Here is a 20,988-nt window from a genome sequence, read left to right as displayed (position 1 = left end):
AAATCATTACAACACATTTGCATATCACTAAATCTGTCTTCCAAGATTTGTATTTCTTAACAGTCTTTTAAAATTTGGACTACAAAGATTCTGACTATTGGGTGTTATTCTGAAAGGTCATTTGGATGTCTTGCAGCTGTTACTCAGTAGTTTATTGATTTCTTAATCATTCTGTTTTTCTGTTACCTCTGATGCTTTATGCTTCTTTGTTATTTTACAATTTAATCAATACGATTAAAAAGTAGACACAGAAGAGAAGCACTACAAATACAGACTAATTAAAGTTTTAGAGACGATAGACTCGGAATTTCTATTTACATCTCACCCATAAACAAAAGGTAATCAATAACATTAAAAAAAGAAAATTTTAATGGGAGAAGTAAGTACTTTTCTACACAGTTCACAATTAGGCCATAAAACTAATTTTTTTCAGTCTTTCTAAATCTCTGCCTTTTACTGGAAATATCCAAAGCTATAATAGATTTTAAAAAACAACAAACAGATAAGTGACAACAGGAATATAAAAATTCCTGCTGGAGGACACACACATTTACACCTCTGTTTCTTCAGGGTCAGTTTGATACAGACTTCCCTCTTTTATGGCTGTCTTTCATCTTATTTTGGAGCAGTCACAAGAACGGAGAAAGACTTGACTGATTTACTATGGCAATTGCCTCTTAAATTCCATATACTTACTTCCTGCGTGTATAAGAAGTATAAAACTGAATCTCCTAACTCTTAGAAGAGATGAGGGCTAGTGTTGTTACACGAGTGGCCTCCGATTTCAGTCTGCCCATAGGATTGGCAGCTCAACATTCCCAGCTGCCAAGAGCCACCAACCAGGAGGTGTTTGACCATAAGTCAGTTGAAGGATTAGAATAGCTTCTTGTCAAAAAGGTGCACTTTTGAATGATAATGGAAAGAAATTGTGGCTTAATAAATAAATATCACATGCATATGCTTAACTATAAAGTTTCACAACTTTTCTGACAATATGAAGTTTGCATAGCTCCTAACACAGATCTCAGTGCTGTAAAGGATGACCTTGTGAGATCCTGTCCACATCTATTTTCTACAGTATGTAACTTGATAGAACCTGTACTGACTGTACAGATAAGTCAGTAACTCATCTTCATAGAATCATAGAATACCAGGTTGGGAGGGACTTGTACGATCATCTGGTCCAACCTTTCTTGGCAAAATTTTCATATTGAACACTCTGAATATGTATTTGTGAAGTGCTTCTCAGTGGTGGGATGGCAAATATAGTTATCCCCATTTTACATAACAGTAGATCAGAGCCATGACAATTTGCATCTATATCTGAATTCTCTGATCATGTGACCATGATCCCTGACAAATGAAGGCAGAAAATGCATTAAATGTTGTTCTGCTGGCATTACAACAGATCCATGCATTGTGGTTTAATTTTTCTTTTACCTGAAAAAAGCCTACACAATATTGATACGATAACTCACTTGATGATTGGGATTCTCTGCTAAGAAGACAACTAGAATAAACTGCATGCAAAAGTCTCTTAAAACATATTATATCTTATACTTTTAGTCCCAATCCTTTGCATAGCAAAGCACAAATTTGTCCTTTGCCTTTACATGATTGTATTTTATGACCAAGAGTTCATTACCCTTCAAGTTAGGCTCATCATATACAAGAGTCAATTTTTTTAGTCTTATGGTTTCATAAAACAATGTAATTTTATTCACAAAAAATTACATACCAAGGGTCAAAGTTGTCAACTGTAAATGGGAAGCTTTATATTACCTACTTTTAGGTGCCTAACTTACAAAGATCTACAAGAACTATACCAGAGCTGGATGCTGCTTCCTGTGCCAGTGCTGGGTGCCTATCAAGCTGTGCCTCACACAGTTTGGTGATGTGAAGTAGACTTTGCACTGCTACAGTCTGGAGGATTTTCTCTTCCGTTCAGCAAATGTTCCCCAATTTGTAATACGATTTTTCAAGACAACAAAATGCTCCCTAGATTGATCTAGAATCAAGAAATAAGTTTTGCCTAAAAAGACAATGATCTCACAAAAGAAAACAGCTGATAGAATAGCATGTTCATCTTTCTAAAGGCCTGTGTTTATGGTTAGTTTCATGGGTTGGTGGTGAAAAAAACCCACCATCTGGGACTGATAATGGCATGTTTTCCTCACATCCCCCGTATTTCTGGGGCCCTCTGCAATATTTAGATTTGATTCTAAGCATCTGGTTAAACGGGCAATGAAATTCCACACTTATGTTACTGAAAAGCAGAAAAAATCATAACTTGCAGAAGACACAAGAACCTTGTCCTTTTTTCAGGTGGGATAGAGTTAATTGTCTTCCTAGTAGCTGGTACAGTGCTATGTTTTGAGTTCAGTATGAGAAGAATGTTGATAATGGTGATGTTTTCAGTTGTTGCTAAGTAGGGTTTAGACTAATGTCAAGGATTTTTCAGCTTCTCATGCCCAGCCAGCGAGAAAGCTGGAGGGGCACAAGAAGTTGGCACAGGACACAGCCAGGGCACCTGACCCAAACTGGCCAACGGGGTATTCCATACCATGGGACGTCCCATCTAGTATAGGAACTGGGGGGAGTGGGGGCGGGGAATCACCGCTTGGGGACTAACTGGGTGTTGATCGGCAGGTGGTGAGCAATTGCACTGCGCATCATTTGTATATTCCAATCCTTTTATTATTGCTGTTGTCATTTTATTAGTGTTATCATTATCATTATTAGTTTCTTCTTTTCTGTTCTATTAAACCGTTCTTATCTCAACCCACGGGTTTTGCTTCTTTTCCCGATTTTCTCCCCCATCCCACTGGGTGGGGGGGAGTGAGTGAGGGGCTGCGTGGTGCTTAGTTGCTGGCTGGGGTTAAACCACGACAAACCTAGATTTGTTTTTCACAATGGATGAAAAAACCTATAAACAAAATCCTCATTAGCATGGTGTTAACAGAGAGTCCCAGGCATCTCATACATCTATTTCAATCATCCTATAGGTAACAAAAAATGGGCACAATGCCAAAGAATTTGTATCAGAGAAAGTTTATATCAGCTGGCATACGGAGACATTCTCAGCAGTGAAATGTGTTGGAACTAAGCAACATATTTCTCACAAAATAAAAGTGCAGCCATCTATTCTAACTCTGTCTCTAACCCCAGTGGGTTTAAGCAATTACCATTATCTAAAAAATTGCAAATTAGACTGCAGTTACTGTTGATTGTGGTAGCACTGTGCTTTTGGTGAACAAATAGATCAAAAAATATTAATTGAATTCATGACCAAGAAACTGCAAGTATTACAACCTTCTACCAATTACTTGCTGCAGGCTTTAAAGTCATGTTTAAATCAGTGATTTTCTCATTGCCTTTGCTGAAAAGCAGGTCCCAAGCATGCAAGGACAAAGATGTAACCAAGGATTCGTGACACTTCACATGCTTTTGATCATGCCTCTGACTGTAAGAAACCCATGATCACTCATGAGCCAGCTGCACTGTGTGATAGGAGCTGAAAAGGAATAAGCAATAGAAATGTCTGCTCTGTATTGTGCTAATCTCAGTGTATTATTTATCCATAATACCTGTAAACAAACCCGGTATGAAATTATGAAACCACCTGTGACTTGTGTAAGTACCCAGCCCCATACTGGCAAGTCACACGAAGCTCTGGAAAATAATGGTTTCAAAGAGAAACACAGAGAACTTCCTTTTATGACAACATGGGAATCTCACAATTAGAAAAAAATCCGTAGAGAGGAAAAGCTTCTAGGAATTTGCACACAAACATCTACTTCGAAATGCCCATTTACTGTAAAACAATTCTTTGTGCAATTGCTCTGGCAAAAGATTACTGTGTCAGCTGACCTCATTTACTTAAACACAAACATACTTCTTATGATTATACCTCCTATATAGTATACTTGCCTCCCAATGCATTATAACAAGATGGCTTTTTCCCCAATGTCATTTAGAATTTATTGATGCTAACAGGTTATTATCTTTTGATGCTCAGCTGTGCATTGTGCAAGAACTGCACAAATAAAAATGAATCATTTTTTAATATGGGTAAAGGTTTTTATAAAACATCCCAACATAAAAATGACTGCAGAGAAAAAAGTAGCTCCATGCATACTTTCAATTTCCAGTTTGGCCAAAAATCAGATTTAACTTCCAAAGAGTATTCTCCTCCTACATACAACATTGATTAAATGCTTCTGTTAGGAAAGATAAATCAGAGTATTGCTGGGCATGCACACAGGGTGCTTGTTCTGGGGAAACAAGTTCTGTGAGCACAGGAATTTCCATTTTGAACTTCTGCACAAGTGTGCACACATGAATATCAATAACAAGGACTCTTATCTACAAAGTGATGCCAATATTGGACTGCTGAAGTACTTGAAAGACAAAGCTATTATTTTGCATTGTCTGGAGCAAGCAAAGAATAAGAGAGAGGATCTTCAACACATTTTTAATGCAGCCCAGCCACCTCTCCCAAACTCAGAGTAAAGTTCTGTGGTTTTCCCTGGTGAGAACTTGATGGGGAAAAGCAGGAAGCTGACAGACAGGGCCACCAAGGTCAAAAATTGCTGCATATGGAAAACTTAATATGGTTTATTATTTTTCCTACAATATTATATACTTTAAAAAAACCAACTAAAATCTAAAACCCTTTAAAAAATGATACTACTTCTGCAAAGCATATTTTCTTCCATACTGCAGAATAATGGACCTGCTTCAGGAAGCACCACAAATGGGTAGATCTGCAGACCCACACCCTGAAAGTTTCAACAATCAATAAAAATATCTAGAATATTGTCAATTCTACATTTAGACTCTGCTCCAAAAAGTTCAGAAGAATGGGACTAGCTACAAACCAGTGAATAAACCCTATCAGGTAGGGCTACATGCTGCATTAGGAAATGCCATCAGTTGGACGGGAAACTAGATCCGAGACAAAAGAATGGACTGAGTGACAGAGAAATGTATTGCTTATCTAAAACTGGGGTTTTAATTTCCACAATAAATTACTGTGCCACTTTCTGACCAAATCTTATGTAGAAGGGATGGAATTTCCCAGTTTAATGGTTCCTTCATTCTCAGAGATGAGAACAGGATTACTCTCTTGAGTTAAAACTCAAGCCAGGTTATCAGCTAGTATCAGTAGGTAATTACACTATCTACAGAAATTACTGCTATCTGTCCCAGAACTTAAAATTGCTCCTTCTCCATACTCACCGTTTCTGTCAATGGCAAAAGGAACATCGGTTGTGACAATCTCATAATTGCAGATCTGGCTATACTGCGGGGAACAGTCCTCATCTATGGCTTCTACCTGCAGTATGCTGTCATAGATCTTTCCCTCTGTCACGGTGGCCTTATACACACTCTCCTTGAAAGTTGGTGAAAACTCATTAACATCCTTTACCTGGATATGGACCACTGCCCTAAAATAGGTAAAAAAAGACATCAAAGAGAAAAATTAATTAATCATGACACGTCACTAATAGTTTGCTTCAAAAACACTTGAAAATACTAACAAAACATATCTAGAAAACTATGTAGGCATCTGCTAAAATGAGATATTATTGAATTTCTATGTTTAATTTGCCCAGTTTAATATCTTAATGTGGCACCAGGGAAAAAAACCTAGTGCCACAGCTTGTAGGGAGAGGGCTTCACAGCGCTCCCTATTAAAATCAGTCTGCCTCTTAAAATGGACCCCAGCAGAAAGTCAGTGGTATCATTCCAGTGTAAAATGGGTTAATAAACAAAAAAAGAGGAAGAGAATTATACTAGTCCTACATATTCGCTAGCTAAAAATGGTCAGTTTACGAACATTCTTCAATATTAAATAAGCCTCTCACCTTCTGCTGATTATAATTACCTAATTAGTCACAACGTTGTACATGTAAACCTTTGAGGGTCAAAAGTAACAGGCCTTTAGTATTTAATGAGCAAACTCTAAAGACCTTCCTCTGCAAGAATTTGCTATCTGGTTTGATAGGCGAGGTAACAGAAGGACAGAGAAGTGAAGTGACTTTCTATATCAGCGGCAGAGCCAGTAGTAAATGTTGGGACCCCAGACAGTCTAGCTTACTGTGTGGCTTACTATACAAACCACTATGAGAAAGTGTAACAAAGTCTGGTTCCAATGGGCCAGATTTCATTTGGTCAGGATTAGACTAAAATTTTCAACAAGCGGAATGTACTAGCTTGTTCCTGACATGCGAGGGAAAAACATCATAAAATTTAATAATATGAAGCAAAAACTGTTTCTGTAACTTGATGGTTACTTGATATTGGAGGCTTCCTTCTAAATGTGTATTATTTTTAAATATCCTGAAATAGTTCAGCATGCATTATAGAGCTAATTAAATTTTTAATTGTCAGGTATCCTGGATGAGCAAAAGGAAGAATGATTACTATTAATCATTTATTTAAATGGCTCTCAGCAAAATGAACAATTTGTACAGCAGTTATACATCTACACGTAAGTTAAATTCATCTTTAATGACAAATGCTCTGGAGCTTGGTTTCATGAACTGAAGGGGAAAATAGGCACTGTGCCACTTAAGGTTATGCAGGGAATTGGCTCCACAGTAAAAAGTACCACCTATTAACCTTCAATAACCCCGTCTTCCAGAGGATATGAATTCCTCTAAGACTTGCTGTCCAAAAGCTGAAATCAGAAACACACTGTGCAAAGGCAACACTGTTGCAGCTTATATACATGCACATAATAAAAAAACAAGGGCGATTTTTCTTTTCTCACCATTTGAAATTAGATGAACAGAGAGAAAACCTATTTAGAATTTGTAAGTATCAACTAAAACTAGCTCCCATGTCCTGGATAATCTGTTTTGTCAATGTATTTAACATGAAAGCAAGAATGGAAAAATAAACCAAGACAGACATGTTTCTCCACTTGAACAGGCATCCTAATTAAAAGCTTCAACTGGAACCGTTGCAGAATGGGTCAAACAGCAGGAGACAAAAGAGAAAAATATTTTCTAAAAGGAAAAAAAGGAATAAAAAGTGGATGGACTACTGCAACAATGGTTCGTCTTGGTTTTATTTGCTTTCCACTTGACTACAATATAAAAAGGAGCCCTGCAATCTGATCTATACTGTAGAGCAAATGTATGCCAAAGCAAAAAAAAAAAAAAAAAAAAATTCTCCTCATTTTCACCCACTTGTGAGATTTTTTCCAGTTTGTTCCACCTGGTCCTGATCCACAGTCATAGGCCTGGATGATGAATGTATACTCCTTCTGCAGTTCACAGTCAATAGGACTTTTTGCTCGAAGTCGACCTTCTCCAGATGTCTTGTTTAGCACAACAGCTTCGAATGGCATTTCTTGTCCATGGATTTTAAAAGCACAGATTTCACCTGTGAGGAATAGTATAAAACAATTATAACCAGGGAGGACTAAGCCTTATGCACCAGAGTGATACTGGGGAAGTGAGGACTCATTTGTATTTCACATGCTGTTACAGAAGGGGGAAGTACAAACTCAGGCACCAGTTTACAATGCATCCAAAAAGGCCATTGGCCACATGCTTGGACAGCATGATGCAGTGAGTGCAGCTCTGGTCACGTACTTCCCTCTTCCTCTATCATTACTAAATGGTTTCTTAAAGCCCTAGAGACTATTCCCTAGATATAGTGCAAACATCAATGTTGAGCTAAATTATTTTGGGGCTAAATTAAGAAGACTGTATTAAGTTAAAGAAAATAGCAGAAGGAAAAATAGACAATATTTTAGAGGTGGTCTTTTCTAACTGCTGTCACTCCTTCCTTAAGCCACTTGAGCTGCCAGGTGGTAGCAGATGTTCAGATTCTTGCAGTTTAGTTTCCCAACAGTGAAAAAACTAATGATGCAGAACATGGGCGCATTCAAAATATATCTTGCTTTATTTACAGACATATATAATCTTTGGAACAGAAGTAGTTGAAGGAACACAGACAAGTGTCCCTTTTGGACATCTCAGTCACTCACCTACATTCACACACACATACATGAATGCCTTCTTGGCAGCAACTCACTCTTCCTCCAAACTGCCTCCTAATATAATAGATCCATAGTTTCTCTCAGAGGAATACTATATAACAGATGATATTAACTAAAAAAATTATTTGGACACAAAAGACAACATAAAAAAAAAAATCTTGTGAGAATATGAGTCTGGAAGGGGAAAAAAAAAAACCAAACACTTTCTGGTGATACTTTTTTTTTTATCCTTGGTACTAATGGCAAGGATACGCATGCTGAATTCATTTTTAGCCACTCCAGAATCCAACTTTAAAAATGAAATATTTATATGAAGACCAATGTGGCTTAAATATTTTTATGACACATTAAACACATGCTCTTTTATGAGCAAGTCAGTCTCGGGACATGCATTATAGATTCAAAGCTGTCTCCCACTCACATAATCCTTTTCCATTTATTTCCAATTTACAGTTGCAGCCTTTTGGAAATCTCCTTGCCAATCTTATCTGAGTCAACTGCCAAATTTCAAATTAATTCTGTATCTATGACCTCTAATTCAAGCCTGGCTCCTCTCTCTCTTTTTCTATTAGAATATATTGTTTATTTTTAGAGAAGAGAGTAGACAGTGACTTTATGAAAGTGCTGGAGTTCATAATTCCTATTATGTGTGAGAAAGAAAAAATGGGAAGGGGGTGTGTTTGGGGAGGGTAGGGATTAGGTACATTTAGAATATAAATACAGGCTGTTTAGGATATTCCCTCAACTATCACCACATATGTTTCCCTTTATTATAATGGGAGCTGAAGCTGAGCTCAGCTATATACGTTGACATTTAGCCAGATGAATACCACACTTAATAATTGTAATCAACCCTATGAATATCTTTACAGGATCAGCACACAGTTGTTTTAGTAATTATGAGGTACTGGAAAAAACCTTAAGTATTTGCTTGGACATTTGCTTGCTCCAACCCCTCACTCAAGTGGCATGAAAGGGCAGTGTGGTTTCCCAAGACAGACAAAAGATGTGCTCTTTTCCAGGCTCTCTTTCATTCACCCTCAATGAGCTCAAGTATTTAGGGTATAAAAGATGGAATGGATTTTACACTGAGAATCAGACTCTGGAAAAGACTAATACGTTGCATATCCATAAAAGCAGGCTCCACAATGTTTATGAACTGTTTCACAGGAAACAAACATAAGTTTAAAAGAAGGCTGAAGAAGTGAAGCAGTTTGTTCAGCTTTGATTGTGGGCACTGATCACTGAGTTTGTATCTCAACATAGTCACACATACCTTATCCTAATTTCCCTGCAACTTCAAAATGAAATATTCATCTAAAATGATATTGTGGATTTCAGTTTTATTTTAACTGAATATGAAAATAACAGTGTAAATGTGGGAAGTTGAATGGAAAAATACTATTTGTTGTGTTCTGTAACAGTGGCCTTCATAGTTTCTTAATAACAAAGTTTTCCTCAGATGTACAATCCATCAACAGAAATCACAACTTCAGTGTTATGTGTTTATTATTTTATTGATCCACTGTTTGATTGTAAACAATACAGCATCTGCAGACATCCAAACCTACTATTCTTAAAAGACAGAAATTGCTCAGGGCAGAATAAAATTTCTCTCAGCCTTAATCTAAACATTTATCATTTTTTCCTCTCCAAATGCAGAGGCCTGATGCAAACCAATCATAGAAGCAGCGCATGTTCTAATTAGTTCTCAGCAAATATTTTACAAGTGTCTATGTCCTGCTCCTATGGTAGATACTCCAGCTTTATCTATAACTCTAATTTTGTCTTTTATACCCCCATTTGCCAAAGATAAATTAATGACAGCTGCATGGATATGGGGAGATATTTGTAAACACACTGTAAAAAAACGACATACACTTCCAGATTCTGGCTACAGCAACATACTTATATGAAAACAACTGTATATGTTTTCAAAAACTAGGTAAGAATATTTTTTTTTAGAAGAAGGATTCTACTACTGTTTCCAAAGAAATGAGTTAATACTGTTGAAAAATGAAAATGTATAGTAACCATAATGATTCTAAAATGGTGCCTTAATGGCTATATTAGAAATGGAAATGATAACAGAGTTGTAACAAAGCAGAAGATTAAATAAGATCCACCTTCACACTGCAAGACGCGCATTTACAGATATATAGAGCTACTACTACCGAGTATTACAAATAGTGTCTTTAAAATATAACAGATACTATTTTTCATTATTAAATGGAGCTCCAGGGCTTTATTTAAACCCAGCTGAGCTAACCTCAGACCTACATGATGCCAAAGGGAATTGTGCCAAGCTTGTATTATTTACTGGGTTCTTAGATGCATATAGTTATGTAACTCATTTGAGGAAAAGGAGACAGGTCTCTCTCTTATTCAGGCTCACCATTTAAGTTGCAGAACCACCACATTCAGGACCTTGGCACCACCCATCTTTCTCCTTTGTAAGGTTGAAATAATTAGAGTGCAAATTGGGACATCGTTTTCCTCACGACAGACAACACAGCAAAATATTAGCTTTGTTCTTCATTTCATTTGAATGGGTTTGGTAACAGCTGCACATAGGATTTAGTGACCATAAAAACAGTGGCATCAGTGAGTTGATAAAATAGGGACAAGTTAGTGATACCACATAAAGATAGAAGCACATCCATAAAATCCTATAGCAATTGTGTCCAGGTTAGAGGGAAAACATATCTTCTCCCAGGGCCAGGAGGTACATCCTGAGGGTTTCCAGTTGCTTCCTATAAAATCTTCTGGTTGCAGGGTTGAACTTTACTAAGAGTTGCTTCATTTTAATACCTGTTTTAATTAAATTCTGGACATTACGTTTTCTCTTCAAATCATTCAGACCAGCATTAGCCATAAGCACCTATTAATTTTGAAGCCTACATTATTTTAAGTTGAGAGCTCTGGTAGAGATCCATATGTTACTACGCAGGGATAATGATCATATAATTTCCTCTGTAAAAATTATTATAGCCTGAAAAAAAAAGAAAAAATCTATTGGCAGTTTATCATTTCTGAAATATAACCAACAAATCTTTGCACTGTTTAGAAATTGCTAAAGACAATGTTTCATATTCAGCAACATTTACATGCAAGATTTAGTGATTATAAGCCTTAATCAATGTATTGGTTTTGTGTGGCAAGGTTTTGGTAGCAGGTGGGGTTACAGGGGTGGCTTCTGTAAGAAGCTGCTGGAAGCTTCCCCTGTGTTCGACAGAGCCCATACCAGCCGGCTCTAAGACAGACCCACCGCCGGCCAAGGCCGAGCCAATCAGCGATAGTGGTAACGCCTCTGTGATAACATTTTTAAGAAGGAAAAAAAGTTGGGACGGCGGTATTCGGCAGCCGGAGAGAGGAGTGAGAACATGTAAGAGAAACAACCCTGCGGACACCAAGGTCAGTGAAGAAGGAGGGGGAGGAGATGCTCCAGGCGCCGGAGCAGAGATTCCCCTGCAGCCCGTGGGGAAGACCATGGTGAGGCAGGCTGTCCCCCTGCAGCCCAGGGAGGTCCACGGTGGAGCAGATATCCACCTGCAGCCCGTGGAGGACCCCACGCCGGAGCAGGTGGGTTCCCGAAGGAGGCTGTGACCCCGTGGGAACCCCGCGCTGGAGCAGGCTCCTGGCAGGACCTGGGGATCTGTGGAGAGAGGAGCCCACATAGCAGGTTTTCTGGCAGGACTTGTGACCCCGTGGGGGGCTCACGCTGGAGCAGTCTGTGCCTGAAGGACTGCACACCGTGGAAAGGACCCATGCTGGAGCAGTTCGTGAAGAACTGCAGCCCGTGGGAAGGACCCACGTTGGAGAAGTTCGTGGAGGACTGTCTCCCGTGGGTGGGACCCCACGCTGGAGCAGGGGAAGAGTGTGATGAGTCCTCCCCCTGAGGAGGATGAAGCGGCAGAAAATAACGTGTGATGAACTGACCGTAAACCCCATCCCCGTCCCCCTGTGCCGCTGGGGGGGGGGTGGTAGAGAATCCGGGAGTGAAGTTGTGCCCGGGAAGGAGGGAGGGGTGGAGGGAAGGTGTTCTGAGATTTGGTTTTATTTCTCATTACCCTACTCCGGTTGATCTGTAATAAATCAAGTTAATTTTTCCCCAAACTGAGTCTGTTTTGCCCGTGACGGTAATTGGTGAGTGATCTCTCCTATCCTTATCTCGACCCACAAGCTCTTTGTTATATTTTCTCTCCCCTGTCCAGTTGAGAAGGAGGGGGAGTGATAGAACAGCTCTGGTGGGCACCTGGCATCCAGCCAGGGTTAACCCATCACAATCAACAAAATTGTATTACAAATTACTGCCTTTTATGTGAAAACAAAACTCACGCTTCTTTCAGTAGAAATAAAAATGCCCAGTGTTACTCCTTTAACAACTACACAGAATTATTCACTTGAACTCAGTTTGAGAAGTTATTAAAAAAATTGCATGCTTCTTTTGCCTTTCACAGCTACCTTTGCTTTTTCTTCAGCTTTCATTACACCAAGAATAGAGAAGACTTCAAGTGAAAAGCTGGGGTCTCTGACATTTGATAATTTTCATCAGTAGTTAATAAAAGGCAACAGTTGTATGGGTATCGGCAATCACCAAACGTTTCATTTGGTTGTATGAGATTCAGCAAGGCTAAGCGCTGGGTCCTGCACTTGGGTCACAGCAGTCCCATGCAATGCTACAGGCTTGGGGAAGAGTGGCTGGAAAGCTGCCTGGCAGAAAAGGACCTGGGGTTGTTGATCAACAGGCAGCTAAATGTGAGCCAGCAGTGTGCCCAGATGGCCAAGAAGGCCAATAGCATCCTGGCTTGTATCAGTGTGGCCAGCAGGACTAGGAAAGTGATTGCCCCCTGTACTCGGCACTGGTGAGGCCGCACCTCGAGTACTGTGTTCAGTTTTGGGCCCCTCACTACAGGAAAGACATTGAGGTGCTGGAGCGTGTCCAGAGAAGGGCAACAAAGTTGGTGAGGGGCCTGGAGCACAAGTCTTATGAGGAGCGGCTGAGGGAGCTGGGGCTGTTTGGCCTGGAGAAAAGGAGGCTGAGGGGAGACCTTATAGCTCTCTACAACTCCCTGAAAGGAGGTTGTAGCGAGGTGGGGGTGCTGGTCTCTTCTCCCAAGTAACAAGAGACAGGACAAGAGGAAACAGCCTCAAGTTGTGCCAGGGGAGGTTTAGATTGGATATTAGGAAAAATTTCTTCACTGAAAGGATTGTCAAGTATTGGAACAGGCTGCCCAGGGAAGTGGTGGAGTCACCATTTTTGGAGGTATTGAAAAGACATGTAGATGTGGTGCTTAGGGACGTGATTTAGTGGGACTTGGCAGTGTTAGGTTTACAGTTGGATTTGATGACCTTAAGGGTCTTTTCCAACCTAAACAATTCTATGAATAACTCCAACTAGAGTTCCCTGCATGATCTATCCTCTCCGTTGGCCTTATGATTGCTTATGGAGTAGAGTTTACGCAACTGTGTTCAAGGCACATCTATGTGCGTGAGTGTACACGCATGTATTTGTTCCTGCCATTAACTCCCAAACAATTTGCTAATTCAACTATATTTTAAAAAGATGAGTTGTTTCCCACAAGTGCTGTGAAATTAGGCAGCTGCACAATACAGAGACACTACAGAAATAGTGTAGGTGTAACAAAGAGGTCACATCTCAGTAGATAGTAAACAGTCCACACAAAGACCTTGTAAAAGCTCAACAGAAGAAAAGCTTCAATTCTATCTTGCACCTTTTTGATACCAGTAAATCAAACATGAAGCTCGAACCTGTAGGAAACCAGGCTTCATTAGTTTACTGCTGACAAAATTAGTCATTTATATTCATATCCTGTTCTGATTTTATTACTCTCTAGCCTTTTATTATATTTCTACGTGTGTTTTTCTCAGATGTGCAAATCAACATAGCTGATCATTTATTTAGAATAAAGGTTGTGGTTTTATACTTCCTGAGGTAAGCACAGCGTCCCTGAAAGATCCCAAAGTGCCTAAGAATCAAAGCTACATGATCACACGCAAATCCACTCATATCTTAGAAGAGACAAATACTCTGTTCAGGAGAAATGCATCTTAAGTTTCAATTCGAAGAACAGAAACAGGAACACCATGACCAAGACATCACTGTGACCTCTGAAGACTTGCATATGAATGATGATAACACTGTTTTTCCCTTATGTGTGTCCTTCAAGAACTTGATTCAGCTACATAGATCTATCACATCATAACAGAGGTATTTGACAACCATCAGTAATGAATCTCCTTCATATACTACATGGGACAACTAGGCTTCCAAGAATTTTATAAAACATATAAATTTGCTTGTGGATATGACTTTCCTCTTGCAATGACTAAAGGTTTTAAACCACTCCTGTCACTGAAGTTGAAGTACTCAGTCTGAATTGCATTTGAATCTTTAACCCTTTACATGTACTCTCTCCACATATAGATGGACATCCAAACACAGGCATGCTGTTCTTTGAACATAGATCATCAAAGATGTCTGTTGGCAGTTGGATGGAAATCTGCAAATAAACAATGCAGTTAGGACTACTCTATTCAACCTGATGTCTGTTTTCTCAGAAATGCAGCGTGGACCCACTACCTGCAGTCGATGTTGGGTTTTTCAATAAGTTTGTTTAGGGGTTGCTGTTTCTCTTTGGTTTTTTTTTTCATCCAGCCTTCCAGGATAACAACCGTACACAAGTTTCTCTGCTGGAATCCTGCAAATATTTCCTGCAGTGCAGAGCTGCCAACCTGTTGAGTGTCTCTGTGCCACTTGGGAAGGTTTATTGCTTGACAAGTTTTTCTATCATAAGCTGTAGCTACTGTTTAAATAATTACAGAACATAGAAAGTTATGTTTTGAGGGAGGAAAGGGTAGTTGTTTGGGAAAAGGGGGCAAAATAATAGAGATGTAAAATATCTTTAAGGATAGAAAAAAGATTAAGATGGCAACTACTGTATATGCTTCTCCAGCTCATTGAAGTCAATGTTATTAAACTCATACTGAAATACTAAAATCCAGTAAGCAGTACTGAAATCATAAACAGAGGGAGGTGTCCATATCTTAATAAAATAAAAAAAATATTATTTCCTCATATCTAATTTTATGTGCAACAAGCTCTACAAGGCAAGAGCATAAATCCACTGCTGCCCTTCCTGTTCTACAGATTTGAAATTGGAAAGTGGAGGAAACTGCACTTGCACTTCAAGCGATTCATTGTCGCCAAAAGCTCACACCAAACCAACCAGACTTCATTCTTCTGCTGAAGCAGGGACCAATTACTCAGGATAAAAAGATAGTTCTGTGGGTAGCATACAAGCAGCAGTCATATGTGGGTTTCTTCCTGGCTCAATGATAAGTTTCCCAGGGAAAACACATAGGTCATGAAGGCACTCAGCAACTAAGCACTTGAAAAACCTACTCTACAATTTTGTTTAAATAAGCTTGTTTCAAAAGTGTAATTTTTATGGATGTGCTCTGATTATAGTGAGATATATGACCACATTGCTCTGTTGGAAATTAGACCACCACGGCTTAGATGCATAACATATCACATTGTACACCCAGATCTGCACAAGAGATCCTTGCACTACAGCTTAAATGACAGAGAAATGATACATGCTTATTTGAGGACTGCAATAAACATTGAGGTGGATCAGAAAAATACCTAACAAGCAGATAAAGGTTTGTGCACATAAAGATGTGCTTACTTAACTAATGATTACAGAGTTCTCAAACACCCTCTATTCTAAAAAGCATAGAAATATAAAACATTGTCATTTGTTCCTCCTGTCAATCAAATGCATATCAAATTACCATTCTATTGTAAGTAACCTCAAACATTTCTTAATCTGTTCTTTCTGAAATCTGTAAGATTCAAGAGAGAAAGCAAGCAAGAAGGTACGATTTTAAAAACAGTGCCAGAAAAGTATACTATTATAATCAATACATGGAGCTTCATGCCCACCTGCAACAATGGAAGGCTTTTGTTAACCTCATGTTTCATGTTTGCAAATATCCTGTGGATTCAGCAGTGCATCTGAGTATCACACAAACACACACTCAACACATAGAAACACCCGTCCAATTTAGTTAGAATGCTGCAAGGGATAGCACAGTCTCTTTAACAGTTACATGATCATTACTGAGAAAAATTTGCCTTGCCATTTTTTAGAATACCATATTATAATGAACTATTTGAAAAATAACCCTGCAAGTGTGCAGTTAAACCTGCAGAAAAGCACATTAATAAAAGGAACTTTAACTTCCAGGAGCTAAGTGGAGCATAATTTCTTGGTTCCCAGTTGGGTCATTTTCTGATCTACTTTTTCACACGTGTCAATAACAATCATAAACATATGTACAGGTTGTTGTCTTCACACACACTACCTGCATTATTTGATTAGCGTTCATTTTAGGCTGCAGCATTTGCAATCAGTGATTGCAGATTTCCTGCTGCTGCTGCAGATGAAACATCACTTTGCTTCAGTCATCTTTCAGCAAACACAGAAGCCCAGATGCTACCACTGCCCTAATTCCACATCTGTGTCTGAAAGATGGATCATGAAGCTATTTTACCTCTAGATTAGTGAGGTCTACACTGAGAAAAATAAGAGATAACTTGCCTAGTGAGGCACTGACCCATTTTACTGTGTATATCCTTTGAAAAAAGAGGACGTATTTTTATGAGAGAGACCTAGAGGCCTCTGCATGTTAAGATTAAAAAGGTTATTACAATGCTTGCAATAATTTCTAGCCACTAAGTATTGCTGAGCTGTTAAAGGACAAATGCTAATAAAATACATAAAAGTAGCTAATGATGTATAATGTGACTAGAATTTCAAATTAAATAAAGACATAGAATTAGGAATGCAGGCTAGCAAATATGTACTGCTTATAGAATTCCTACAGTCTGGTAGGCAAACCTAACACAAATCTTTTCTGCAGCAGGACAGGTGCACCAACATGACCTGCTAGATTTGGCTCCCTTGTGAGAGATACAGAGATGAATAAGAAAATGAACAGCACCATGTCACACTCAGATTAGAAAATCAGCAGCTGTTTAGTCGATTGAGGACTCAGCAGACTGACAGAAAAACTTACTTTTTAATTAAACCACTTTGCCTGGGGCCCTATATCAAGGCAGACAAATTCTGAGATAAAGGAGGTTGGAAAATGTTGCATTTGTTAAAATTATTCCCGTGAATAATTTTAAATGTATTGTTTTGGTGTACAGTTGGCTAATTCAAAGCACACAGTGAATGATCAATTCATTTTTCTACTTCTTTTTACTCAAAGGCATCAGTCAGCTTTAACTTGAGAACTATACCAGGAACTTTGGACTGGCTAGGACATAATATAGGCAGTGAACTTGACCACACAAATCAAAGGAGAGGCAAGTACTAGGAGCTAGGGCTGTCTTGCAAAAATAATAACCATGTTGTTGTTTCAGCCCAGCCAGCAGCTAGGCACCACACAGCCACTTGGTCACTCCACTCCTCCAGCGGGATGGGGAGGACAATCAGAAAAAAACCCAAAACTCGTAGGTTGAGATAAGAATGATTTAATAACTGACATAAAATAAAATTTAATACTAAAAATAATAATAATAATGATAAAATATAATAATAACAATGAAAAGGAATAAAATAAAATAAAATTCGATTAAAAAAAAGAAAAAAGAAGTGATGCACAATGCAACTGCTCACCACCCGCTGACCAATGCCTGAGCAGCAATCTGCCCCTCCTGGCTAACTCCCCCCAGTTTATATACTGAGCATGACATCCTATGGTATGGAATGTCCCTTTGGCTAGTTTGGGTCAGCTGTCCTGGCTATGCTCCCTCCCCACTTCTTGTACATCTGCTCACTGACAGAGCATGGGCAACTGAAAAATCCTTAACTTGGGATAACTTAGCAACAACTAAAACATCAGTGTGTTATCAACATTATTCTCACTCTAAATCCAAAACACAGCACTGTACCAGCTACTAGCAAGAAAATTAACTCTATCTCAGCCAAAACCAGGACACAATAAAATAATTCCAAATATGTAGACCAAAACAGAAATGAATATTGGGGTCTACAGAAAAGTGAGACAGAAATAAAGGATTGCCTACTGGTTGTTATCAATAGAAATGTGTCCTTCTTTGAGCATGCCAATATTTTGAGATAGCCATTCACGCTGTTTTTTTTTTTTCCTCAGATTTGTAATTTGAAAGATCGGGTTGATGATAACAGAATGCCATTAAAAAGTATTACAGAATCACCCGAGAGCAATGGGTGGTCATTTGAGGCTATGTGCAAACGGGAGTCTGCAGACAGGTGGATGCCAGCAGCTCTAAGCTGGAAACCAAGTAGTCACATTAGCATGGTGCTGTGCTTGAATGAAAGGTGCTGATTCCTGGCTGTCTCACGGTTAGAAAGCCTGGAGTGAGAGCACTCTGGATGTGCACATAAGACATAAGAAAGGACTGCAAGATCCTCCTGTGGCTTCTACAATTTTTTTTTTTAAATGAAGTAAGGACAAAGAAAGTGAATTTTTAATGAGAATTTTCTCCAAAGTGTATGTGCAGACATGTCAGTTTTGCAAAAATAAGCATCAGAGAGGTGCAATGCAAAATGCCTTTGGATAATAATACCTTTGGACCCTCAGCAAGTTGCAGATGACACCAAGTTGGGAGGCAGGGTCGATCTGCTTGAGGGTAGGAGGGCTCTACAAAGAGATCTGGACAGGCTGGATCGATGGGCTGAGGCCAATCGTATGAAGTTCAACAAGGCCAAGTGCCGGGTCCTGCACTTTGGTCACGGCAACCCCATGCAGCGCTACAGGCTTGGGGAAGAGTGGCTGGAAAGCTGCCTGGCAGAGAAAGACCTGGGGGTGCTGGTTGGCAGCCAGCTGAATGTGAGCCAGCAGTGTGCCCAGGTGGCCAAGAAGGCCAATCGCATCCTGGCCTGTATCAGGAACAGTGTGGCCAGCAGGAGCAGGGAGGTGGTTGTTCCCCTGTACTCGGCACTGGTGAGGCCGCACCTCAAATACCGTGTTCGGTTTTGGGCCCCTCACTACAAGACAGACATGGAGGTGCTGGAGCGTGTCCAGAGAAGGGCAACCAAGTTGGTGAGGGGCCTGGAGCACAAGTCTTATGAAGAGCAGCTGAGGGAGCTGGGGCTGTTCAGTCTAGGAAAGAGGAGGCTGAGGGGAGACCTTATCGCTCTCTACAACTACCTGAAGGGGGGTTGTAGTGAGGTGGGTGTTGGTCTCTTCTGTCAGGTGGCTGGAGATAGGACAAGAGGAAATGGCCTCAAGCTGAGGCAAGGGAGATTTAGGTTAGATATTAGGAAAAATTTCTTTACTGAGAGGGTTGTCAGACATTGGAATAGGTTGCCCAGGGAAGTGGTTGAGTTACCATCCCTGGAGGTATTCAAAAAGCGAGTAGACGGGGTACTTCAGGACATGGTTTAGTGGGCATGGTTGATGGTTTGACTCAATGATCTTGAAGGTCTTTTCCAACCTAAATGATTCTATGATTCTATAATCGTGGAATTTTCAGGGCGTTGGCAGCCTATGAAGTGAGATAAAAGGGAAACTATGCAGTCTGGATATTCTCACTGGCTCCTAAACTCTTTTTAACATGCACAGTAAAATATGTCAGAAGCGCGTTGGGTATCTCAGGACTGTTTCACCTTATGCCCATAAAAACACGTGTGAGAGAGAACACAGTGAGTGAGAGGTTAGGGAGGGGGTAAAGTGTTTACACATCCCCAAGTTTTCACTCAGCTATTTATTCTGCTATGGCCTCTTCTTACAGAAGCAGATTAAATAAAAAGCTTAGGAACATTAATTCAATATTGGCATGGAGCCTGGGCACAAGAGTTTAATCTGTGCATCCTGCAGACATGGACATTGAGTTTAATTGTTACAAGAGTACCATATGGTTCCTCCTGATCATGGCTTTTTTTCATTTGTTTTTACTTCAATTTGTCTGTCTTTAAGTAATATGAAATATTCAGCTCCAAGTGTAAAGTCATAATTTGGACTGGATCTCTAGACAAGATGAGTTAGTTTGGACACAAACACTTCTACTACAAAGCATCATCACAAATGAAAAATAACATAATCAAATTTATAGCATTTGGCCTTTTATCAGAATGGAAATCACATAGCGAAGATAATAAATTCATCAAAAGAAAAGGTAAATGCAGATCTCTCACTAGAAGATCATTTGTACTCTGTGTGGACACTTAGAATTGCTATCATTATTTCTAAGAAAATACATTCAGCTAATCTTACTCCTTTCAGCCTTACAATCTCCTCCTCTTTTTTTCTATATAGTTTATTTCCTACCATGCCCTTACAAGTATTGGTGCCATTTATACTGTGCTGTTCTTAAGCATATGGTTGCTACCCCCACCATCACCAATAAGTCATCAAATGGCTCCAGCCACTGACCATAGTTCAGTCAGTAAATGGCTGCATTTTTATGCAGAAAAGGTTTGCAGTGAATTGTCACTCACAGGCAGTTCATGAGAAAGCCTGGTTTTTAGGCATAGAAATCCTAGAGAGATTCCTCACCGCAGCTTTGTGTAGGACTGCCTTAGCCTGCTCATGCTTTATATTTTACACATTGGAGGTGTGAGAACCTCAGCTGTGTGAACTGATTACCTCACTATTTCCAGAGCTGCCCTTGGGCAACGGCTACATGGTATTTTGTCCCTCATTTCCAGCTTTTGATTCTGCTAATAACAGCACAAATACTTAAACAGTACAACAACTCAGATTTTTCTGAGACAGTAACTTATACCTACTCAGAATTTAGTAAGATCCTTGCTTTTTAATGTAGAAATGTCAGCCATAACAGGTCCTGATATATTCAGTGATTCAGGCGGGACTCCAGCCACCATAATTTCAGAAGCACAGACCCTTGGCATAGTATTTATAAAGGTAGGGGGTATTGTGCACCAGTAAAT

General features: G+C 39.5%; 1 protein-coding gene across 3 annotated transcripts in view; it reads right to left on the bottom strand.

Moving 5' to 3' along the window:
* The window catches only part of CLSTN2 (calsyntenin 2), a 434,458-nt gene that overhangs the window by 98,539 nt on the left and 314,931 nt on the right, over positions 1-20,988 (bottom strand). For all 3 annotated transcript variants that reach the window (XM_052803658.1, XM_052803659.1, XM_052803660.1), the window contains exons 3-4: positions 7,200-7,395; positions 5,242-5,450 (exon numbers count right to left, since the gene is read on the bottom strand). In XM_052803658.1, coding sequence (XP_052659618.1) covers positions 5,242-5,450; positions 7,200-7,395 — 405 coding nt within the window. The remainder of the gene's footprint in view (positions 1-5,241; positions 5,451-7,199; positions 7,396-20,988) is intronic.

Source organism: Harpia harpyja, chromosome 12, assembly GCF_026419915.1.
Source record: "Harpia harpyja isolate bHarHar1 chromosome 12, bHarHar1 primary haplotype, whole genome shotgun sequence".
In the NCBI taxonomy this organism is placed as follows: Eukaryota; Metazoa; Chordata; class Aves; order Accipitriformes; family Accipitridae; genus Harpia; species Harpia harpyja.
This window is presented reverse-complemented; position numbering and strand designations above follow the sequence as displayed.